The sequence below is a fragment of the Vulpes vulpes genome, chromosome 5 (assembly GCF_048418805.1).
Source record: "Vulpes vulpes isolate BD-2025 chromosome 5, VulVul3, whole genome shotgun sequence".
Taxonomy (NCBI): domain Eukaryota; kingdom Metazoa; phylum Chordata; class Mammalia; order Carnivora; family Canidae; genus Vulpes; species Vulpes vulpes.
This window is the reverse complement of record NC_132784.1, coordinates 25,317,293-25,343,685: the sequence shown is the minus strand read 5'-3', so window position 1 is coordinate 25,343,685 and position 26,393 is coordinate 25,317,293. Positions and strand designations below refer to the sequence as shown.

Here is a 26,393-nt window from a genome sequence, read left to right as displayed (position 1 = left end):
TCAATCTCTCTTTTTTTTTAATCTTCCAACCAAACTGAAAAAAAAAATCTCATTTCTCTTTTTAGCACACAGACCTTGCCCATTCTCAGTTTCATGTCATCGTTCATATTTTTTAATTCACTGGAATTCCCTGCCCACAAATCTCCACATATTGAAATTATAACCATCCTTCAAGGCCCAATTCAAATCTTTCACAGATGTGAGCTCTCCCTCCTTTAAATCTCAGAAAAACTCTTTTATGTTTCTTATTTCATCTCACCCTATTTTTTTGGCAAAGACGATATAAAGCAAAGACTATATCTTGATTATATCTCTATGCCTTATATGTAGCCCTAATGAGCAAGCTGTTCATTGTAGGATTTCAATACATATTCTTATGAAGTCTTTTCCCACCAAGGCTTATATAAATAGCACAAACTTGATTAACCAAATGCATATTTAAATGAAAGTGAGGTAGATTGTAAATGAGAAACTATGCTATTTAGATCAACTCTCCACTGAAAACAATGAAAAGTGCTGGATAAAATATTTCTTTTTAAAATTGCCTTAAAAATATTGAAAGCCTGATAAGATAGTGGGAACTGCTAGGGCAAATATTTTTGGGAAATGGGAATCTGAACACAGAGAGGAAAGCTGAATACCAAATCAATATAACTGCTCTTTGCCTGAGGGCATTTGTTTGTACTATACATTTGAACTTTGGTCAGTTGACTTCACAGAATAATGGAAAAGGTGCTGCCTGAGGTCCTATGAAAGAATAAAGGAGACCCAATATTAAACTTGTTCTCGGGGATCCCTGGGTGGTGCAGTGGTTTGGCGCTTGCCTTTGGCCCAGGGCGCGATCCTGGAGACCCGGGATCAAATCCCACATCGGGCTCCTGGTGCATGGAGCCTGCTTCTCCCTCTGCCTGTGTCTCTGCCTCTCTCTCTCTCTCTCTCTGTGACTATCATAAATAAATAAAAATTAAAAAAAATTAAAATAAAAAATAAATAAATAAATAAATAAACTTGTTCTCTTTCTCCAACTCAAGGGATTATAAAGAAAATTGTCATTGCAGATGAGCAATGTGAGAGAAGAAAAAAAGAAAAGGAACACTGAAGAATAATTCTATCCCTGAGAAGTTGTAGCACAACTATAGCTCACCTATTATGTATACACAATCTGAGAGTTTGAAACTGTTCATTTAGATTCAGCTAATCAGTCACCGAGAGTGTCCCAGACTCTGAGAAAAGTGCAAAATATTCTGGAATAGGACATGTTTTTATCCCAAGACTAAATGATTAGCACATAGTCAAAAATAACCAGACACACAAGGAAACCAAGCAACAGAGTGAGAAGCAGCAGAAACATGTAGACTTCAGATGTTATGTCATAAGACACAATATAAAACAACCAAAACTTCTAATTTTAACAAAATAAAAGGGACTTTGGAAGATATCTGCAGAAGACAACTATCGCAAATGACGTAGCAGATTAAAAAAAAAAAAACCTCTAGAAATGAAAATCACAATTGAAATATAGATGTTTATCTCAAAGAGAGATTGAATTAAGAATTAGAAGATAAATCAAGAGAAATGATTTGGAATACAGTTGAGAAAGACAAAAAGATTTTTAAAAGAATGTAAAATGTGGAGAATCAAGTAAGAAGACAATGTAGGTTTAACTAGAGGCTTAGAGAAAATATAAAAGTAGTGTCATTTGAAAAGACAACAGCAAAATAGTAAGATAATAATAAGATAATTTTCTAAAACATATTAGTGACAGTCATAAACAATTTTAAGAGGCCCAACATTACAGGCAGGAAGAATAAAACTGTGGGTACACATCTATCTATATATGTGTGTGTGTGTGTGTGTGTGTGTGTGTGTGTGTATTATATTGAACTTAGAAAAAAGAAAAAAGAAAGAATTAAAATATCAGACAACAATAGCACATGTGCTGAGAAGGGGATATATGGATTAAAAATATTCTAAGGTAATATTTTGGAAGAGGGTAAAGGATTTGATTAGCTTTAGGCTTTGATAAGTTTTTAGGTTTTGATAAGCTTTGATCAATGCTGCAATTCTAAGCAAGCCACTAACAAAATGGAAACCAAGTGTATCACTTAAACCAGTGCAAAAAAAATATGGAAGAAAAAAAAATGAAAAGAAACAGCATGACATATTTAAAGAAAGAAGCAAGAAACAAAAGAAGCACATACTGTGATTCCATTTATATGAATTCAAAATCAGACAAAGTAAACTACATTTTCTTAAGGGCTACAGATACAGGTGGGGAAACAATGAAAAGTTATAAAACAATGAATAAAATGCAATTTAACTCTGTGGCAAGGGAAGAAGCTGGAGGATTTAGTGACAAATGTCAGGAGATGAAGCTTCTAGAGGGCTGACAGGATCTTGATTTGATGGTGTTAAGTAGGAGTTTGATTCATAACTTTTAAAATATACATATCTATTATACATATTACTAAAAATGGCTTTTGAACTATTTCCAAAGACAATATTTTAAACATTTAAAGTAAATTACAAATCAGAATATATAAAAAACTATGAGACTATGAGCATCATTCTTTCCTTCATAATCCAGGAAACCTGGATGTAGTGACATGGGTGGTTTTCGAATGCTCCTTTACACAGAAGGGCCAGCCAGTCTTGGCTGAAAGACTGAAAAGACTTGGCTGAAAGTTTGAAAGACCAAACTTTCTCTGATCCAAGGCGAAGTGAACAAAAAAAAAAGAGACAATGCATATAGACATAGAAGGGGGATACTAGTTTCCCATTTCAGTGAAGATGACTGTATTGCATTCTGAGGCCTTATCCTACCTAGATTTGACATTGGGATATATATTAAGATGCCCTTCCTGTTAGAAAGTGGCTGTGGTAGTAAGTGGTAGGTTACTCTCGAATGTCCTTACTAAAATCAAACAAAGAAAACAGAATGAGTAAATCCTTTTTCCTTGAATAGGTCACTGAGGACCCAAAGCCTATGAATCTCTAATTCATACAAACCAGTGAAATGATTCTGTGTCTATTCCCCAGAGGAGGTTGCTTTTGATAGGAATCTGACTTGGCTGCCAATGGGGAGAGTTTCAGGAAGAAAGTCAAACATGGAAGGTGCAATCAGGTACCTTTTGTGACATGAAGTACTAAATGTGAAAGTCATAGGTAAGAGCCAGTGGAGGAAGAAGAGGGCCCCAGGAGAATGTATCTGCTCCTGCGAGAGCTTATATCTAGAGCCCCAGAGGGAGCGATAGCTTCGCTTTCAGAATTATTCAGTCCTTAGACACAACATTTATGCTGCCTATGGGTACAGAGTTCTCTCTTTGGAGCCCCCCCTTGCTGGTGTTCCTTGAGGTAATGTATTTCCTCTTCTATACATTTCTGTATCAATTCAAGTACAAAACTAATATGCTGTAAAAGTAGGTTATAATTAAATACGCCCTGTACTACCACTATAGGATATATTTATGTATTTTAATGGCACACATTAGAGTAGACTGTAATAATTTGCAGCTACAATTTATTCTTTTTCTTAGTAACTGGGTTCACGATTGATTCTCTTGGCAGATAGCCCTGTGCCCATTTTACAGATGAGTATTCTGAAGCTCAAAGAAGTTGAATGACTGTGTCAGCTCCTCAGCAGCAAAACTGGAATGAAGTCCCCTGTGGTTGAACTTCAAAGCCCTGCTCCTAGCTGCTTTGTTGCTTTGTCTCACCATGGCATTAACATTCAAAGATCATTCCTATAAAGATTAAAATGCCATTTATTCTTCAAACCACATTCTGTGCCACTCAGTCAGTTTCTACTGACCCCTTGGAGGAAAGGACAGACTTCTTCCCAGAAGCCCCATGAACAATACCAGCACATGTGTACGGGGGTGCAAGGGAAATACAGAAACTTGAGCATAAATCTCTTTCAAAATAAAACCACAGCATCTTTAATCAAGGCCTGGCAATCATCGTATCGTTTCTCGGAGACTGGAATTGGTAAATGTGGGCTATCCCACTAGGCCTTTAATACTTGGTTAGAAATGTATCCAAGAAGTTGACTAGCACGACAATTCATGCAGTACAAACATGAATCTGTAATTCTCTTCCCCATTACCACAAAACACAGTTAGTTCCTGCCCTGAATTCACTTTGAAGATGAGTGCCTGGGAGAAACCATAAGAGCATTGAAAACGGGGCCAGAAGTAATAAATAGGGCCTGCCAGAAAACGTTAACGAATTTTCTTCTAAAAGTAAAATCTATTGTCAATTTACAACTCTGAAGGTCGGACTGGAGGCAGGCAATTAGTTAGCTAACTTGAAAGGTCTGCCTACAGTGTAAAAAAAAAAAAAAAAAAAAAAGAGTTTGCTTTCACCTGTATAAAATTAAGCGGCTGATAATTGTATCTCCTGGTACTGGGAAGAAGAGATTAATTTAAATAATAAAACAAAAATGAAGCAAAAGGCTGGAATTTGGAATCTAATCTCTCCCAGTATCCCAGAACGTTCACAGAAGCGCTGCTCCAGTTGAATTCTACTCACCCAGCAGGACGAGGATCATCTTCTCAGCAGCCCAACTTGCCAGGCAAGCCACTTGCCTCCCTTCCCTGACTTCCCCCCTTTAGAACTCATTCAAAGGGAAGACAAAGGACCTGTGAGTGGATGGGAGTTGTTTTGTGCCTGGCCCTCAGGGGTACTTTATTTTTCTTAAAAAGATTATCTCCACCTTACTGTAGCCCCCAAATAAAAACAAAACAAAAGCCTAGAACAAATTTCTGAGGCAGTTTAAATTAAAAATACAGAGGATTGAGATGTATTTTTAATTTATTTATAATTAGTTTACAGATTGGACCGCACCGAGACTCCAAAATCAGCAAGCCACTTGGGGATAAAGACGATTGCAATTATCAGGAACAAGCCAAATGCTACCTTTTGTTCTTCTATTTAAAAACAAACAAACAAACATCTCCTAGCAAACGATTTTCTATTTCCTATTTAAAGAGGATTACATAGCAAACACGACTAGTGGCTGGAAAGCAAAGAACTTTCCATCGTTTTATTACCTGCCAAACACAAATTAGTTCATTGTGGTTAACTGCTGCCAGGCGACCCCTTTCCCTGCCGCCCATCAGGCCGATGGCAGGTGGGTTCCTGCCTGGCCTCCTTCTCAATCAGGAGGGTGTCAGGGTGCTCCCCACCGGCTCCTACATGGCCTGGGTCTGGGGCTTGGGCAGCAAGGTTTGGAGCTTGAATTGCCCCCATAAGGAGCTGGGGATTGCTCCTTCTTACTGTCACTGTCAAATCTCTGGGGGCAACTGCGAGGCCCTCCAGGTACCATGAAGAAACTTTACAAATTTCACTTTATCTAATAACTACAGGATACCAAAATCCCATTAGCTCCATTAGATGGATTCAGGAATATTCAGAAAGGTTAGCTGGATAGAGTGAATGGCGCAGTCGGACCAAGATAAAAAATCACTTTGTTAACTTAGAGTGTTTCCTCATTGGTAACACCCTATATTAAGGTGCCATTTGTAAACAGTTTATTATTATTTATTAATGTATGAAGCACTTTATAGCATGCTAGATAACAACTTAAATTCATGTATTAAAGATGCACATACATGGTTTAATAGGATTTACGTCTTATAATATTCTTTAAAACAGCTTCCCATAGTCTCATCCGTTAAGCATTTATTACTAATGCATTTTATAACATACTTTATAATACATTATTTGAGCAAGTAGCTGCATTTAGCGATCATTTCATAAATAAGAATAAAGCATTTATAAATGGCACCTTAATTTAAAGTGTTACCTTCGCATTACTAGATAGCTGCTCACCATTCATCTCATTTTGTGATTATTCTCCAAATGCACCACTTAATAAAACAGACACTAAGTTCTATTTTCCCTTCATCTGATTAAAAGTTTATTGAGTCATTTCCTCCATCTGCATTCAGTCGTTGGTAGCTTGGAGGCTTTAGTGTGATTTCTGATGAAACCAAACTTTTAATTCAATAATATTTCTGTGAAGATGATAATAGTAGAAACAGAACTACCTACCACGTTAGAGAGAGCCTGCTGCTTAGATTCTTTGTAAAATTCAATTTTTCGACTAGAAAGAACAATCCAGGAAGTAGACCAGTTTTTCCTTAGGAAAAGAAAAAAGAGAGAGAGAAAAAAAAAAGCATTATCACTTGAAGAAATCATTCATAGATATTGTATAGGCAACATTTGGAATGCGTAGAGACTGTATTTTTAACTAGTCTTCATAAAAGTCTCTTCTTTATTAAAATCTATAGGTGGTAGGGAATTTGGGTAATAATAAAGACATTCTATAATTTTTAAAAATCATGGCATTTATAGTAAACATTTCTCATTTGGAGAGCCTCAGAAAATCTTTTTCAAGTACTAAAACTCCAATTCTTGTGTATTCATGGCCCCTACTCCACAGTCTGTTTTCACAGCAAGCCAAAATTAGCAAAGTAAAAACAGAAATCAGAACCCCTCCCTTCATTGTTACTTCTCTGCATTGTTTCAGTATATTTCAGAATTGGAAAAACTAACCAGCTAATGTGTCATTGCCTAGTTCAAAAAAAAATTCTTTTTTTCAGAGAGAGAGAGAGCAGAGGGAGAGGGAGAGAGAGAATCTTAAGCAGGTTCCACACCCAGCATGGAGCCCTACATGGGCTCAATCTCATGACCCTGAAACATGATCTGAGCCGAATTCAAGAGTTGGCACTTAACCGACTATGCATCCAGGCAGTCCCAAAATATTTTTTTAATGTTGAATTTCAGTAGAAATCAGAAATGCAAATTTAAAAAGTAAAATGATTTTTCCCTCTTTTGCCTATCAAATTGGCAAGAATTAGAAGGAATAATACCGAGGGTTACTGAAAGGGTGGAGAAGTGGATTCTCGCATACAATTTTGGTGGGAGAGTACACGAGCACATCTTTATGGAGTGAATTTGGCAACATGTTGGTTTTTTTTTTTTTACATCTTTTAAAATGTGTTCCTATTTGACTAAACAAGTTCATTTCTATGAGTTTAAGTTTATCCTAAAGCAGTGATCTCATAAGTTGTTAACACTGTGTGCACAAGAATGAAGTGCACCATTATTTCTTAATTGTGCACCTAAAATATATTTTAAAAGATTAGTTGTATAAATTCCATGTAATAAACTCCTCTAACGAAATAATAAAATCTATGTTATAAAAGAATACTGATATGGGAAAGTTTTAAGAAAGACCATAACACAATATGTAGTTTATAACATCCTACCGTGCATTTATCTGAGACTGTACTCCCCACTCTGAGCCCCTTCTGATGATTAATTCTCATTCATCAGAAGTCAAATATTTGCCCTAAACTGCCATCTGTGACTTCCTCACACAGGAACCTCCCTTATGATAGGTTCAAAAATAATTTTTGTATATCTCACCTCTCTCTCCATCTTAAAATAAATCCTCAAAGTGGTAAAAACCATTTCATGCTTGCAGAAGTATCCTGAAGTGCTTAGCACAGTGCCTTGAACAAAGGAGGCACTACATACGTATTCCCTGAGTCAGTGACTGAACTGACTCAGCAGGGGGGAAGAAAGCTGGGTGTAACAATAGTTAAATCAGGTGATAAAATCACAACTTTCGATTCTCCTTTGAATTTCTTGGTGTTTATCAAATTTCCTGCATTGAACATGTAATACTTCAGCAACTGTATGTGTATCTTTGTGTCATGAAGAGTGTCCTTTTGTAGATGATAAAACAGTATTAAGGAGATTAATTAAGTTTCTAACCATTATATCCTACTGCTGCAGGTGGCTTTGGTTTAACACTTCAAAATAACGGAATTCATTTTATAAAATTGGTAGAGGGGCACCTGGGTGGTTGAGTGTCTGCCTTTGGCTCATGTCGTGATCCCAGAGTCCTGGGATCAAGTCCCGTATCAGGCTCCCCGCAGGGAGCCTGCTTCTCCCTCTGCCTGTGTTTCTGCTTTCTGTGTCTCTCATGAATAAATAAATACTTTTTTTTTTAATGGTAGGAAAAAGTTTAAAGACTTTATTCAGGTCAATAGAAACCTACACAAAAACATGTTAAAAATGGCCATTAAAGATCTCTGTGTAGCTTATTTCCACTTGCTTCTTAGAATTTAGGAGTTTGATTGAAAGGACAGTTTTGATTCAGTAAAGTTAATATTTACAACAAGATTGGATTGCTCTTCAATGCCTGAAGCTTTCTTAACCACCCATCATTGTGTTAAAAAAAAACAACAACAACATGATAAACAGAATCAAAACAAACAATACGTATATTCCAACATGCAAATATGAACATTATGTTCTTGGACCCACTTGTCTTCAAATGAAGTCACTTTTTCTATCAAATAGTGAAAAAGGTGGAAATACAACAACAACAACAACAACAACAGCAGCAGCAGCAGCACAGAAAGCCATAGAGACCTTTTCCCTCCTTTCCCCTAAGGCCCACTTCTCTTTTGAGGTACCAGGAGCAGCAAAATGAATTGAGGCGCCCATAGCCTTGTCTCTATGCAGGTCATAGTATTAGCTGACCCCAGAGACAGAAAAGAAAAACATTGAAAGGACTGCTGGTCTACACTGGGCATCGTTTATCTCTACCCCTTATTTTGACAGTATTTGATCAGGGAATATGGAACACCCTCGGACTGATGGAACCCATATTTAACCTGCCTGTTATATTTCCCACTATATTTTTCATCTCCTGGCAGGGAGATACTATACCTTATTTGCTTCCAGTCTATAGCAAGCCCTGGATAAATGGTTCTGATTTGAATCTGTTTCAGATGTTGATCGTTTACAGAACGTGTTGGCATTACTCTTCCCTTCCCTAAACTTGGAACTGGAATTGGTTAGAAATGAACTTGCATGAAATTCAATTATCTCATGGTTCTTTGTGAGAACTTTGAACCACTATGAAATGTTCCCCCCTAGGTGAATGTGACGAACAAGTCAAAGAGGGTTAAGAACTGTGGGTCTCAGAACCTTCGTAATAGGAATCGCTCTGACAGTTTACATACAATGCTATTTCATTTTCATTTCATAAATTACAACATCTCTATGGTGTTAGAATAAAAGCGAAGATTTTCCCAACTTGCTTAAAATAATTTGACTTCAAAAGGAAGAGGAAAAACTGTTGTCGACATTTTAGATGCCCTAATTTCATTTTTCCCACTGTCTCTTTAAAAATGAAAATTAACACATATTATTTTGAGTACCTGCTACAGTTTGATTGCCTAGTAGAAGTCTAGCTTCACAAAAGAAGGAAGATACCAATAATGTCCATTTACTAACACAGAAAATGAAGTTCACAGAGTTTAGGTAACTTAAGGCCAGTTAGATTTAGAGTCAAACACAGTTTCTCTGACTCTGAAACCTATAGTCTGTTCACTGATTTATGCTGACTTTTTTTTTAATAGGATTAAGCAGTACTATCTTGGCTGAGGAGATTGTCGATGTCAGATTTCACTATGGTTTTGGTTGAAATGCTCACGTTATAAAAGCCCGTATGCACAGCCTGTAACAAGGTAGAAGCCAAGGAGGCTTCCTTATAAACTATTTTACCCGATGCTAATTGAAAGGACAGAGCAAAGGCCCACCACTTCCAAACTCTCCACTTCCCTTGGAAGTTGCACTGATTTAAAGGAGTCCCACAAAGGACCATTCAGCTCCTCAGAAGAAGCTGGAATCTGGGGTGTGCTCCTAATGATGGCCCCCCCTGTCTCTCTTCTGCTGGGAAATTATTCTGGTCTGTGATGAGCAGACTCATCTGCAGTCAGTGAAGATCATACAACCAGGAATTGAGTCAAAAGCCTCTAGTCTAGGAGTGGCTGAGAATTCACTTAATGGAAACAACTTTTAACCTATGACTTAAGTCACAGCCTGACTCTGTGAATGAGATACTCTGGGCACGTGACCATTTTCCCTACAATATCTGTCTGGTTCATTCCCCATCTATCTGATGGGTTTCTCTTAGGCCGTCTGTAGTTCTCAGGATACCAGTGGGACAGTTTTCTCACCTCTTTAATCTAACATGGGAGCCACTTGGACGGCATTGTCAGCTCTGGAGAGAGTTGTAGAAAGGATCAATTGGCAAGGTTTTGCCCTGACTTTAACCTTTAAGGCTTTCTCTATGCAACTGAATCCTTATAGGTGACTATGTCTGGTATATTGAGAGACAACTCAGGAAATGAGTTGCTCCTACAAACTTTAAGGGCTTAGCCCAGAACAGGTGGATCTTGCAGTTCCTGATGAGATATTTATTTATTTATTTATTTATTTATTTATTTATTTATTTATTTTTAAATATTTTATTTATTTATTCATGAGAGACACAGAGAGGGAGAGAGGCAGAGACACAGGCAGAGGGAGAAGCAGGTTCTATGCAAGGAGCCCGATGTAGGACTTGATCCCAGGACCCCGGGATCATACCCTGGGCCGAAGGCAGATGCTCAACTGCATCCCCTGATGAGACTTTTAAAATAGACCTTTCAAGGATGAAGCAGTTTTCAGAATGGAGGGAAAGTCCTTCTACTCCCCTGTCTCCTCCAAAGAGGTGGACATCATCTCTAACTTCTTTGAGCTTTTCCACTTCGGAGAATAGTATCTGACATTTAGTAGGGGCTCCTTGAAGGTTTTTGAGCAAAAAAAGCATACGGGTTCTCAGATTTCAGGTGGGCCATGCCTCTAGATTTTTCCTGTTCTGTGTTTGCTGTGATTCACTCACAAGCACTACAAAAGCACCAACCTCCTATAATTCCCTTCTCTGTTCCTTGGTTCTCTAGTGTTTTGATATGTTATCCCTGGCATTAACAACAAAACAACAGCAACAACAACAACAAAACTATCTAATGCTTCTGGTTTAGCATATTTTCTTCCAATTTATAATTCTGCTGTTGATACCTGAGCCTTCTCCAGAGCTCTTTCTGACCTCTCAGACATATGTCAATAAGTTGAGCTATTCTGCATGCATTGGTCCCTACTCTGTACAAGGTATCACACCTGGTATTTTGTATTTGTCGAGTAATTAAAAGGAAAGTTAGGGGTGCCTGGGTGGCTTGGTTGGTTAGGCATCTGCCTTCAGCTCAGATCATGATCCTAGGGTCCTGGGATTGAGCCTGCTTCTCCCTCTCCCTCTGCCCACTGCTCCCCCAGCTTGTGCATTCTCTCTCTGCCAAATAAATACATAAATAAAATCTTTAAAAAACAGAAACAGAAAACAAAAATGCAGAGCCAGTCACCGGTATCTATTGAGCATCTACCACACAAGTCACAATTCCAAGGACTGAATATATAAAGGCAAATAAGAGAGACCTCAGGGAGTTTCCCTTCAACTAGGGGGATCCAGGCAATAAACATGGAAACACAAGGCACTGGGAGTGGGTAGTACCTCATATTACAGATGAGGAAACCAACACTCAGGGAGTCCACATCCTACCCAAGAGCCCAGAACTTGTAGATAGGGATTCAAGCCAAGTCTCCCAGACCATGAGGAGCATATTCACTCTGCTGTATCGGTTGTCCCCAGAGCAAGTGGCAAGCAGCTCTCCCTTAGGATCTTGAGCACATCTATGCAGAGCCTCACCATAGGCTCTGAGAAAAGAAGTTAAAAGAACTTTGGCCAAATAAGCACTTAAATGCCTTTCCCCTTGTAGCCAGGCCAAGAAGTGGCCTGGCTTGGGATGCTGCAGGCCCTTTCTTCCTGACTTTGCCATTTATCCATTGGTGGGGGCCAACTAATGCCTCACTATCTCATCGTCTAAACTGTAAGGACGTTCTTTCTATTTTTCCACATGGAAGGAAAGCAAACAAACTATTAGGCAGATTTAGGACTAAGTAAGAGACATAGCTCAGGAACTATTTAACCTCAGCAAGTCAGAGGTGTTGGGCATAGGAGGACAGGCTCGTCACAAATTTATGGATAACAATCAGGTGAGGGTTGGATATCGAGACAAGTGATTCAATTCAGGAAACAGATTGTGGCCCAAGAAGTACAAGTATTTATTTAATTCTTGTTATGACAAAAAAAATAGATCACACTGAAGGTGGGAAAAGGTGTTCACTATCATGGGTGGGGCGGGAGGAAGGACTAAATTTGAATGACAATTCTTTACACGTATGCAATTAGTGGGACTTCTCCTCCCAGGGAGAGGCTTCACAAAACTTCCTTGAAGCAAACCCTCAGGGGTGAAGGTGGGAGGGGGGGAAATAATCCCCCAAACCACCACAGGCCCTCCCTTTGGCAGAAAACTCTTTGCATTCTACAAAACGGACACCGGGTGGCAGCACATAATAACAGCAACTTTGTAGCTGCTGCTTGTGAAGACAGCTTGATGGAAAATAGTTCTTAAAATATTCATTACCCTTTTAAGAATTTGTCAGCTTGAGCTTGGGTGGAACACATTCATTTGTCTTTTATCCTACGTCCACCTCTCCTAGGCCTCTGTGATGACGGGTGGCCAACCAAAAGTCAGAGGAAAATGCAAATGAGACACCTTCATAAACTGCAGACTCTCTTGGGACACCTGCCTTTGTTACCTGACTTGATCACCCTGGATTTGACATGATTCCCCACCGTGGTGGGAGTGACAGTGATTTACTCTAGTATATCTGACCGATGGTCCATAAAATCCCTTGATCACTGTTAGGTGCTCTTACTCATTCTCAAACAGGTAGGTTAGGAAATTATTTCTTCTCCCTCATACTCCAAGCCTCTTGTAGTTTGCCACTGCGAAAAGTGGGCCACACACACACACTAAAGCATAAATACACACATCTCTGTCAGTATTGCAAGAAATGTAAAATCTTGATATGCTCAGAGAATGATCAGATATTGGAAATTATAACAGAGCATATGATGGGAATCCTAAAACCAAAGCAAACGTTTACAACTTAACTTCTGTATTCTGTACTATTCAAATCTTCCCTCCAGTCCTCAGCACCGAGCATAAAAAGAAGAGAAAGAAAATTCAGCCTGGAACAATTGGTTGGGAATCCTGATCAGAAAGTGCTAAAGAAAAAAATAAGTTCACCTTAGCAGGGTACTTTGGCATCATGCTCTAAAGGAAGTCTGTTCTGAGAAACGACTATGAAAAAAAGAAAGAAAAGAGAGAGAGAGAGAGAGAGAGAGAGAGAGAAGAAAAGAAAAGAAAGAAAACAAAAATAAAAGTCTCATAGTTCTGGTCTCTAGGAAGAAAATGGGCACTAGTAGACACACACACTGTACAGCTTCACTCCTTTTCTTCCCATATCCCTCTTCTGCTCATCTTTTCACCCCCAAGTACATCTTTCTATGCCCCCAAAGAGCAGAGCAGAGGGACCAGTTACAGTTACATGTGTGCAGAGCCACAGGTGAGATGACGAAGGGCAGGCTTGAAGTGAAAGTGACAGGTGTAGATGGAGAGATAGTGTCCACAAGGTCCAGTCTTTTGTAAATGGAAGTATTGAAAATAGCTTTTCATTAGGGTCTCACAGAGCTTCAGTGAGGTCTGGGCTATTTCCTTTCGGGGATGGACGTCTCAGAACAAAGGCATTCCTAAACTTCATCAGAAAAGTAAAACATATTTTCGATGTGAACAATTAAAAAATTAAAGTTGAGGCTGAATGTATTATGCTTTCAATCCTGTCTGTGTATCACGTGATAATTTATAGAACACCATTTCAAGATAAGGCTAAATGTATGGCCTTTTATGGATATAAGATATAACCAGTGAGTTCTCCTTCCTTTTTTATGTATTTTTGCTCAAATTCAGAGACAGGTCAAAATATTCTTAGAAAGAAATAACTATATAAAAGAAGGAAGCTAAACAAAAAGGAAAAGGAGAAAAAAAATTTAAAAAAAGAAAGGAAAAGGAGGAGAAGGAAGGAAAATAAAAACACAGTGCATGATGTGGATGAGCTCTCATGGATTTTTTAATAGAAAGCTTTATAGAGAGTAATAAAATAATGTTTGCCAAGTGATAATTGAAGCCCTTGGTACTGTTAATGGTATGAAATCAAAGGATAGTTTTTGCTTCCGGTCTCTAAAGAACTTCTAGCAAGAGAGTAAAAACTAACCTATTTCAGGGCTAAAATCTGATACAAAATGTATATACAACAAGGTTTGAGAGAAAGGAGAGGTTAATACAAGGGATCAATTCTCTCCATTTGTAAAATTGAAAGTAAAATAATAATATAGCCTATGTTAGAATATCATTTCGGTATTATTGGTGAAGGCTTTAGCTAAGTACTTGACGGAATAAGCATTTAGCAATACTGCTTATTAACTCATTAAAATGTATAACAGATATAAAGTGCCTTGATAAGTGGGCAAAAGGCAATCAAAAGACATTTATATTAGAAATACAAACTATAGCAACTATGATATATTATTTAATAGTTAACTAAATTTTGAATGGGATGAAAAGGTTATGATTAAACTGACCATTTTGTTGCTAGCTACAAAAACATGCCTCCTCTGTGGACAAGCAATATGGCAATACATAACATTAAAAAAAAAAAAAAGTTATGTGATTTAATCAAGTATTCCAGGCTTAGCATCTATCTTCAAAAATAAAAGACACATTAACAAGCATAGGACTTTTGCTGTAATTACAACTGTTTTAGTATAAGACTGGAATCAGCTTAAAATTCAAACAAGAGAGGAGTGTAGGAATGATTTGATATATTACAGTGCCATCAACCTGGTGGGATATTATATGTTATTATAATAATAATAATCTTAGTGTAGATTAATCTACAGTGTTCAAATTGCAAAGTGTTTATTTTTAAAAACCCAAAACAATGAAGAGTACAATTATGAGACAATATGGATCAAAGTTAAAAATTTTAGGTATTGAGGACTTTCATCATCAAGGTAAATAGTGAGAGACCTCGAGGAGATATTTACAAAGTCTAAAGTTGACAAGGTATTATCTCAATTATCTCAATTATATTAAGACTTCTCTCAAAAATAAAGTGAGACAATCAATAGAAAATAGTCAAAGTTGGTATCTAGGCAATTCTCAGAATGCAGAACCTAACTAACTTTACATGGATGAAGTGATGCTCAACCGAAATATCAATGAGAGGAATAAAAATAAACGTAACATGCAATACTGTAGTGACATTTTCTCGCCATCAACTTGCAAAATTGAGAATTATATAATGCTGTGTGATGAGATGATGGAGGGACATGCTCCCTTCCGCTTTGCGGGAGTATGAAGTGGTGCACTCATTCAGAGGAAGTCTGGCAGCAGGATTCAGTGGATTTATAAATGTGTGAATCTTACCTCCAAGGAATCCTTCATTCCTGAGTATATGCCCCAGAGGGAATACCTAACAGGTGCATAGGGAGACGTATATGTATGGCTTATTGCAACGTTGTTTAGGAGATGGAAGGAGTTCGGGACAATTAGGGGTCCAGTGCGGACAGATGAAGTAAAACTTGGTGTATGTACACAATGGCAAAATGGGCAGCAGTTGGAAGAAACAAACCTACTTTAAATATATAGACACAGATGCATGTCCAAACACTAACACTTAATAAAAGTAATAAGAAACAGAATGAAGTTTATAACACAGAAGGACTGATGCAATTTAGGACACGTTCACCTACACACAACTACACACTATTTACTAGAATGCCCACACGCATAACCACATTAATGCATGGAGAGTGGATTTGATGAACATACATTCTACAGGGGATTGAACTGAGTATTAGAAACTGAGAATAAAATAAAACCAGCTAGGAGTTTTGCCCAGAATGATGATAATGCAAGGCCACACACTGAACAGTAAAATCAACTCAATTCTGTGCACCTGATATTAAAAAAAAAAAAAAAAAGGAAACTAAAATGTATATAACTTTAAGTGAGAAAAGGTGAAAGAATGGATAATTGTATGCAAGCTGATTGAAATTACAATAAAACAGGGTGCAAACTAATGTTTATATGAATTTAAACTAGAGCACAAAAATGATTTGCAAACTGATTAAAGTAACAGCAAATGAAACAAATACAAAATGGTGTACACACAGATTGAAACTGCCTAAAAATGTACTTTGTGTGAGTTAGTTGGGGCAAGGGCCTTGTTCTGCTCCTCAGCTTTTTCTTGACACCACCTTCCAGGAAAAAAAAAATTATAAGGATGATTTATGGGCAAAACCATTTTGGTGGGGAATCATCTTTATTTTCTGAAATTCCTTTCAGTATCTCCTCCTCTTCCATGCATGAGGCTTGAGGGGAAGATAGAAGCTCTCACCTCCTCCCCTGTCCCAAGACCCAGTGAAAGTAGAAGTGATAACTTAGACAAGTCCTTGGGTCCTTTTCTGTCCCTCTTTAGACTTTGTGTGCACATGACTGGTAAGGTAAGAGAGAGTCTTGACTTATTCATCCTGGGAAGAGTCCTTGCTCCACCCTTGGTGCTAACTCCTTGAGCTGGTGTAATTGGTGATGAGGCCCAAGGAAAAGGAGGACACTAGGCTGGGTTAGCCAAAGCCAAAATATCCTTCTGTCGCCCTTTCAGAGTCCAACTCCCTGAGCCAGATTGTCCAATGGGGTGGGGACCAGTCCAGTCTCTTACAGCAGCCTTGCATTTGACCTTCTGTCCTGTTCATGTTTCTCCTGGACCCTTCAAGGGAGTGTGGCTGCAGGGTCACTACACAAAAACAGTGTAGAAGGGGGTTCAATGCCCTGCTTACTATTCCACAATAAAACACAATATCAGTCAAACACAGAACTTATTCTTTAAAGTTGAAATAGCTCTCTTAAGCAGCAGAATTATGGATAATTGCTTTCTTCAGTTTTACTTCTTGTAAACAAATATATACATATTCCATTACAGGCAGCAAACAAAAGCATACTTTATGGCCTATTGTTGGCCAGAGTGCCATTCCAGTAATGAATTGCATTAAACAATTAACAAGTGTCCCATTGTGTAGCTAATTAGTACATTCATCCTTTATGACTGTTAATAACACAGTCATAAGTAAATGCCTTGTCTCCCAATCTGAGCACTTTCTACACATCTTTGTAGCTTGCGTATCACCTAGCACAAAGCTAAGTAAATAATAGTACGTATATGAGAAATAGGAAACATCCTAAAATGGAAATGATTATTTCTAAGTAGCTCATCCATAGAGAATGTCTAGTATCTTTCTTACCCTTCTATCAACCTCATTTTTGCCTTCGAGTTTTTTCCTGTTGCTGTCACATGAGGAATTCGTACTTTCTTTTTTCTAATTTCTCTTACCAACTCTGCGTTCATTTCATCTCCAAACGCGGCAAGTTCAACTTTTTATCTAACAGATGATTTTATTTGCCTTTTATTTTTCTCAAATGATTTTTATCTGATCAGCAAATGTATTTCAAACTCCCTAATCTTCAAAAATTATGCTGCCAATGTACTGTAGGGAGATTTTTACAGACTGCAAAATGAGAGCACACATCCCTTGATCTGCTAATTTCAAAAATCAAGACCCATTATCTTACTTATTTGCCTTTTTTTTAAAGATTTCAAGTTCTGGGAGGACAAGAAGCACCTCATTTAATATGATATGCAACAATATAGAATGTCGTGCTTTACCGGAAAACTATGATTATATTAAAAATAACATTGATCACAGTAATAGCAGAGGGAAATTTTGTGGTCTTGTATCATAGGGCCTTCTTTTCCAAACAACAGCAGTGACCTAAGTTGAGGAGATGGAGAACTATCGTAGTTATGGACAAGGGAATTAAGGAACTTTTATTACCTTAGTTTCTTTCCACCATCTGCAATTTTAGCTTTCTGAAGATAACCTTCTTTTTCAACCATCTGCAAGAAGAATACATAAGTTAAAACTGTGACAAACCCTATGCATTATTATTTTGAATGAACCTATGCTTTCCAATAGTCATTGCAGTGATGGAAGTTTCCAGTCACAGAACTTCATTAATAATGCATATATAGCTTATGGGAAGTGCCTGCAAGATCATTGTCATTACAAGCCGTTAAATATCCAAAAGAAAGATTACAAAGAGTAATGTGGATGATTTGTTAGACGGTGATACACCTTTACTCACTTTTCTTTCTGAGCACTGAAGTCACTTTGCTTATAAAACTGATTAAAATGGCAAAACAAAAATAAATTTAATGCTTTTCTTAATTTTAAGGTTGATCAACCTTAGAAAAGTCCTTCCTTTTTGCTCCTAATCTTCACCACCTCGTGTATCTGCTGAGGCCAGGAAGTAGAAAGAATTCAGTGGAACCAAGTAACTGAGCCAGTTGAACCATGAAAGGCATTTAAAACAGTGATAGTTCATGCATTTCGTTCAGTCACCAAGAAACACTATAGTAGGTGTTATTTTCTTATCTTCTTCCATAATGTGGGTTTGCTTCCTTTCCTATTATGTGCAACGATATAAAATGTAGTGCTTTATTGGAAAATTGTAATTATATTAAAAATAACGCTGGTCATAGTGATAGCAGAGGGAAATATTCTAGCCTATTTATTTACTTATAATTTCTTTATATATTTATAAGCTATAAAATATCATTTATTGGCTTTCATTCCTAATGCAACTGCAAGTTTCTTAAAGGAGATTCAACAATTTGTGATAACTTCGCAGAGGAGTTCTAGGATAAATAAATGTACAATGCAAATGGTGACGTGTTGACTCCCAGCAAAGTCTTTAATAGGCGTTTTAATTTCCAAGGACCCTATTGCCACTTTCCCCTGTCTTTCCCACACACCTTTATCTAAAGTCCTTACCCTGTGTTCTATCTTTTCACTCTAGATGAATTGCCCTCAACCTTCTCCCCTGCACTAAATGCTAAAAGCTTTTAGAAGTCACCTGCCTAATATCAAAGGACCACATTCCCTCAATTCTGCCCTATATGCTTTCCCCCCTGACTGTAATACTCCACCCCACCATGTCTGCATCCCATAAACTCCTCAAGTAGATTTGATGTGATTTGTCTATTGTTAGAAGGTCCTTCTGAGATTCCTCTGCAATCTCTTTTAGGTGCCCCTATCACAAATGCCCATTTTCACTCTGCCATTATCACTATCCTGGCACTTATTGGGTCACTTTATCCATTTACAATAGTGTCCCTTATCTGCAGAGAATACCAAGACCACAAGACCCCCAGTGGATGACAGAAACCATGGATGGTACCAAACTGTACATATACTATGTTCTTTCCTATACATAGGTTCCTGAGATAAAATTTATTTTATAAATTAGACACTAAGAGATTAACAACAATAGCTAACAATAAATTGAAATAATTATAACAATAATATACTGTGGTAAAAATTGAATGAATGTGGTTTCTCTCTCTCAAAATATCCTACTATACTTCACTCACCCTTCTTCTGGTGATGATGTGAGATGATAAAATGCCTACATGAGGAGATGAATGAGGTGAATGATATAGGCCTTGTGACATAGCATTAGGCTACTATTGACCTTCTAAAGATATGTTGGAAGGAGGATCATCTACTCCCAGACTGTGATGGACCCTGGGTAACTGAAAACATGGAAAGCGAAACTGCTGATAAGAGGGACTAGTGTATGTGGTTGTACCTGCACCTGTGCTGGTTCTACATTTCACATCCGGGTTCCCAGCACCTACAGTACTTGCTGACACCAATAATCACAATTATAAATATTGTTTAAACAAATTAGTGAATGATGAATGAGTGACTATCTTAATTTTTCTAAATCTTTTTTTTTTTTTTTTTTGAAGGCAGAGGCAGAGACATAGGCAGAGAGAGAAGCAGGCTCCTTGTGGGAAGCCTGATGTGGGACTCCATTCCAGGACCCCGGGATCACGACCTGAGCCAAAGGCAGATGCTCAACTACTGAGCCACCCAGGTGGCCCTTAAAAATCTTTACAGAAAACTGAAAAAGCCAAAAAAAAAAAAAAAAAAACCCATCTGCTTATGACAGGTGAGAGGCAGAGATATTTGGGGATAAATGAGTTGTCCCAAACCACTAAAATTTCACCAGTTAATGAATTGGCTATTTACAAGGCTCACTATGAGGTAGGTGAGATTTTTTCTGGTTTGTTCATTATTATATTCCTAATACGTAGCACAGTATTTGCCTTTAAAATCAATTTGATGAATACATTTTTAATAAATAGTGATGAAGATACTAATAATGATGCATAGCAGTTTTTCACATATCTACATTTCCAGAAAATTTCTTCTACTTCAGCATGTTCTACAGTATAAACGAGTTTACAAAGGTCTCTTGGATAATTTTTAGAATCATGATGTTCAATGGTGTATTTTTATACTTGGATGCATCCGTTTATTTGTTTTTCCCACCTTTTTTCTATATATACTGTTCTTTTTTTCTCAGCACCAGAAAATTTTGTTTGTCCACCCCCTGAAACCCATGTAATAAGTTTAGTGTTGAACTCTGGGCATCACTGGTTTCTACAAATGTTTGGAAGAAAAGTGTTTTCAGTAGCAATTAGCATCACAGAGATGTTCCCTTTCTTTAGTAATGTATATTAAGAAATTTTATTGTGTAACCATAGACAAAATTTATTGTTTTATTAAAGCTTTCTTCTGATGATAATAAAATAGTTACCAAAAGTCTGAGTTTACCTACCAAAAAGCTACAAAACTTTTCAACCCATCATAAAAATCAATGCATGCGTTCTCAACTAAGAATATTGTCTTTTTCTCCAAAAAAAAAACCTCACTAAAAGGCCACTGGGTGAATATTTAGTGCCTGGAATGTATTATCGATGGACATTTCTTTAAAAAGGGAAAAGAAATTCAAAAGGAAAAAAAACCCTAATATTCTTTCAGAGAGAAACCAACACAAGCAGCTTGAGATGCATACTTTAAAATTCTCTCTCCTTGCATATGTAAGAGATGATTTTTCAGACACTCCTGGATCTTTTCAGGATACTGAGGTTGAGGCCAGGTGTGCAATTTCTCATGCTAAGGTTCTATTAGTGTGACATTATTGTCATTAACCAGGCCAAACCAGTTCTCATGGTCTTGGGTCAATGCAGTAGAATTTCCAGGCATAAACCCAGAAAGGCCCCAGAAAAAGCAAAGAGGAAGAGGTGAATAGCAATTTTCTTCTCCTATATCATCTTCCAAAGTCCAAGCTGCCTTTTAGGTCATTAGAGACAGCTAATAATCCTCCTACGATATATTCTTACCACACTTACTACTACCATACATGTTTATGTATCTACATGTAGTGACATGTAGTTACATACATGTACAATTATCATGCACATGATCCCATTTCTGGGATTAGGTATACATTTTTTCCCTCAATTACCTCTTCCATACATCATGTACACTCATTCATTCTTTCAACATATTTTCAGTTAGTAACATCCTCTTCCCCTTAAATACCAGCTGCTCTGCTCACAATGGGACTGCAAAGATTAATAGGACACGCTTAATCTTATCGAAGCTATATGCTTGTGAGCTCACATTCAAAATACTCGTGTTCCTTTCTTTTGAGGACTGGCTACCATACTCCCTTCTACTCGTCTCAGCGACTCAGGCCAGCTGCTGTCCTGGAATAGAAAATTCTAACCAGTTTTCCTACACTGAAAGTATTGCACTATTTTAAGTCCTCTGCCAGCAAGCAAGAGTTCCATGAGGTAGATTTAATTACTTTATTATTTCTTTTCATGATACTTCAAAATAACTCACCATGTTTCAAGCACTAGAAATCAGTTATCCTGGAAGGTTCATGGGAACTGAAAGAAGTATTAGAACAAGTAGAAGATTGCTATGTATTTTGTTTATGGATTTATATATACGGTTCCAGATTAATTATTCTAACTATTTATTCCTACTTTATGTTGATCCCATGGTTTGAAGAGACAATAATCTTTAAATTAGAGTTGAATATATTGGTCATTTAAGGCTCAGATGGTCTTATCTCTAGTAATTTACAAAATTATGTATAGCTTTATGTCTAAATTTAGGATACTATAGGCCAAGTTCTGAGCCAACTGGAAGTTTTTTAAAGTACAGGCACTCCCTGGACTTGTATATTTAAAAAAATTGTCAACCAATTCTTAGATGCTGAATCTGGTTTCTTGAGCTATTTGTCCAATGTCCCTTAGAAGCCCTATTTAATGTTAAGTGGCAGGGAAGATCAGCAATTTGTCCAGATTGGATGCCAGCCAGTCTGCTAGCATTGAAGAAGTACTCAGCAGACACAACTGTGCTGAGATATAGATGAGAAGAATGAATGGCACTGGGATACCCAGATAGCACCTGTTTATCAACCTAAGTTGGAGGCTATAGACAAGGCAGGAGTGCAGAAGACAACCTTTGATTAATGGTAACAATCGTGGAAGAAAGACCAGCCTGTAACCGTAAGTACAGACACCACAATTTATTATGTGAAGGCTTCATGTTGTTCTCAGATAAAAGAAGTCCGGTCGAAAAGAACAAGCTCTCATCTACACCAGGCCACCACAAGAATTCTGCTCAAATGCATCTTTATGAATAGAAATGAACTGAACCTAAGACTTCCCCCAAATTTTGATGAGAAGGGATTGACCTTTTTTTTTTTTTTGAGAAGGGATTGACTTTTAACACCAGAATCACACAGCCTTTATGCTTTACGGTATTTGCTCTGTCGATGTACTGAGATTATTGTTCTTTGACTCTTTGTTCTTTGTAAACACAAAGAACAATAAAAAAAAAAATATTGGCAACCCTCTGACTCCTAATTCAGCTTCTGAGGTCCTCTGATATATATAACATGGGTGACTTAAGTAGTCAGTATCAGTACATCTCCCATTATACATTTATACGTCAGAGCTCTTGTTTCTATATCAGCTTCTTACAAATTTGGCTACTAGGAGATAGTTCCCAGGGATCCTGATCATTGAGAAATGAAACCTTTCTAGCTTCACAAAGCTGAGGCAGGCCCCATTCCTGAACTGAAGTGTGCCTTTTAAAGTAGTGCTGCCCTGTGAAACTTTCTGTATGACTGACTGACCTCCCTCTGAGAAAGCTCTGCATCATCTCTTTATAACCACAACCCTGTGCCACTAGAATTCTCAAACAGATTTAGTTTTTACTTACTTTCCAATCTAATAGTAAGGTACCTGCCACGTTCTTTCTGAACTTTTTATAGATTACAGTGCTTTGCGGACAATCTTGTTTGTTTGGATGACTTCTACTAACAAGTACACATCTGGTTGTATCATTTTACCCCCAAATGCTGCTGCTTTTTTTTTTCTTAATCTTTTCTTCACTTTCCACTATCTGCAGAAATAGGTATTTCTTCTTTCTATTGGTTTTATTTTTTACCTAATTTTTAATTTTTTAAAATTGTATTTATGTACAGTGTACGAGATGGGCGCCTGGCTGGCTCAGTCGGTTAAGCACCTGCCTTTGGCTCAGATCATGATCCTGGGGTCCTGGGATCAAGTCTCACATCAAGCTCCCAGCTCAGGGGAGTCTGCTTCTCCCTCTGCCCCTCCCCTCACTCATTCTCTCTCTCACTCCCTCTGTCTTTTGCAAAAATAAATTTAAAAAATCTTACAAAAAATAAAGTGTACGACAGGATGTTTTAATATACACAGTGAAATGATAATTACTATAGTCAAGTTAATCGACATATCCATCTCCTCACATAGTTACCTTTTCAGGTATTTCTTATGGTGAGAGCACCTGTGATCTACTCTTTTAGCAAATTTCCAGTATACACTTCAATATTATTAACCATAATCACCATGCTATATATATCCATCCTACCTATCTCCATTGGCTTTCCTTCTGGTGACATGGTTTTCAGGTTGCACCACTCTCTTCTGTGGGACTCACTGCCTGCATTTTTCTTCTCGGTCTCCAGTTATTTCTATATTGACTCTAGCTTTATTGCAATATCAGATAGGCTGACCGTGTTTATGGACTTGCTGTGGACACAAACCATTAGCCACAGAAACAAAAGCAGAGGGGGGGAAATCACCTTAAAAATCCAGCTTATCTGTATATCACATAAAGCTCTAATTTTTTTTTAAAGTTAAATGCTTAATTTTAGAACTACTTTACATATAGCTCAAGAATGAAATATGGTGTTTTGGCCTAACATAAATACATAATTTACTGTGTATATACTTTTAAAGAGTGGTAAACCAAAATTCAAGTTGGATCCAGTGATTACATGAAGAGGAGAGGAGAAGAAAAGCGAAGAAAAATGATTCTCTGTCATACACGAGCGGTGTCTGGAAAGAGCAACCAAGCCTTCTCAGAGAGGCTGGTCTTGATTTCAGGTCTCAGAGTTAGGCATGGTTTGCCCATTGCAACTTATTTACACCTATTAGTATATATGTTGTGCAACGCTTTTGTGCACATCCTGCCCCTCTTACTTTCTCGGAGGAAGAGAGAACACGTAGGGCTTGGGGGTTCTGCTGAATGTCTTGAACCGTTTTTCAAATGCTGGGTTTGGCAAAGCACATATTATGCTTTGCCAAATGCTTTTCCCCATCATTTTAAACCCCTGTGTATTTCAAGGGAAATTTTACCCACATGTCTCTGATTTATTTACCCCTAACTCATCAAAATGTCATCTTGCAAAAGCTGCTATTGGATGTTTAAGAACTCCCGTGGCTTTTTTCCTGAGCTTTCATCTTGTAACCAGTGTGTTTCATTTGGCCTCCACCAAACAAGGCCGGGTTCTGTTTGGCAAACTGGCTGATGATGAGGGTACATCTTTGTGTCTCAAGAGTTTTCTTCAGTATTCTGAGGGTTTTTCCTGTATCCCTCCTCTCCTTCCTCATCCTCCATTTCTTTCTCCTTCCCTAAATTATATTTCTTTGTGTCCTTGATTTAAATACGTTGCTCTTTCTTTGCCTGTCATTGGAATTCAGAAAGGAATGGCCTTCCCGGTTCCTGTCTGGGCAATTTATTAGCGTAATTCAATTGTTTTGTTATAACCTAATTTTGGTCTGGGCAGTAAGGAAGAAAGCATTGCTCAATGTTAATAGCCTTTGTTGGTGGTGGTGTGTGTGTTCTTTTTCTCTACTCTAGAGTTAAATGAAATTCAAATGTGGATGGGAGATGTTATTGTAACCTATTTCTGCCTTTTAATGGCTTCTAATCTCCTTACCATCACCTCAAGGCCCTTCATCATCTGAGTACTGCCTCCCTCTCTCTGCACCCCCAACCCACTTCCCTTGTTCACTACATTCGAGCCTGTATGACAGTCCTGTAGTTTTTTAAGATGGACTAACTTTGTTCTGATCTCTAGACCTTTGCACTTGCCGTTCACTTGCTGTTCCTCGGGTTCACAGTCTCCTCTTCAAGTTCTTTCTTGACAAACCCTATGTATCCTGCAATCTCAATTTAAATGCTCCTTTCAAAGAATGCTTTTATGACTACTTAATCCAGGGTAGGCTAGCCCCTGTTTCATAGAAATGTATTTTTCTGCTGCCATAGCACGTTTTGTGATTTGCATTTAAAGAATGATGCCTTCCTTTACTTGATTAAGCTTCTCTTCATTCCTAGATTGAAAGTTCCTGGAGAAAAGGACATGACTATTTAGCATATCACTGCATACTCTAAATTTAGCATAGCACCTAGCACAGGGATGGCCCCAACAAATACAGGACGTTAATAAAGGAAGGGCACAGGAAACAACAACAACCCAGGAGACTATTTCTATTGAAGTCATTAAATTATATAACTTGTTATTAACACACTACCAACTTGAAGATCCAGGGGAATGTTATTTTATCTTACTAAAGTAAAATTTTGAAAGCCTGAAGAGCTTTTGGGAAATTTTTTTTTTTTTTTTTGTGATTTAAGGAAAGCATAGCCTGATCAATAGAATTATTCCCCCAAAGTGGCTGTCCTTTGTTTTAAAATAAGAAAACACTGTATGCTTACAATGTCTTTCATCCTCAAAACCCTCACAAGTATTAATTAATCCACAAAATGATATCTGGCTCCAAAAGGTAGAATCTGAGACTTAAGGTTTATCTGCAAAAGCCTGCTTTGCCCCCAAGCCATGGCAACTTCCTGAGCTCTGTCCTACAAATCCTCCCAGCTCAGGAGGCAGCAGATGATTCTCTAAAACCTGCCACAGGCTTTTGACTCCTGCAGGGTTATCCATAGACTGTCTCATACTCTTTTGAAAAAAATAAAGATGATAAAAATTTAGCATGTTATAAACATGGTTATTTTTGTCAAGCATTTCTTTGAGGGGAAAAAAGGAAAGTGCCCTGAAAATAATTAGGTATCATGAACAGTTACAACATGAAATACGAAAGATCCGGAAACAAACACATATTAGTATATTTGACATTTTGTGTTGAAAATCGTTGCTGCATTATAGCATTTGTTAAGCAACCATACAGATTCCCAGAAAATAATTTAGGTCTCTTGCACTGATAGC

General features: G+C 37.7%; 1 protein-coding gene across 1 annotated transcript in view; it reads right to left on the bottom strand.

Moving 5' to 3' along the window:
• ARHGAP15 (Rho GTPase activating protein 15) overlaps positions 1-26,393 on the bottom strand; it is a 608,203-nt gene that overhangs the window by 495,087 nt on the left and 86,723 nt on the right. Inside the window, exons 4-5 of the mRNA XM_072757649.1 lie at positions 17,759-17,820; positions 6,055-6,142 (exon numbers count right to left, since the gene is read on the bottom strand). Coding sequence (XP_072613750.1) covers positions 6,055-6,142; positions 17,759-17,820 — 150 coding nt within the window. The remainder of the gene's footprint in view (positions 1-6,054; positions 6,143-17,758; positions 17,821-26,393) is intronic.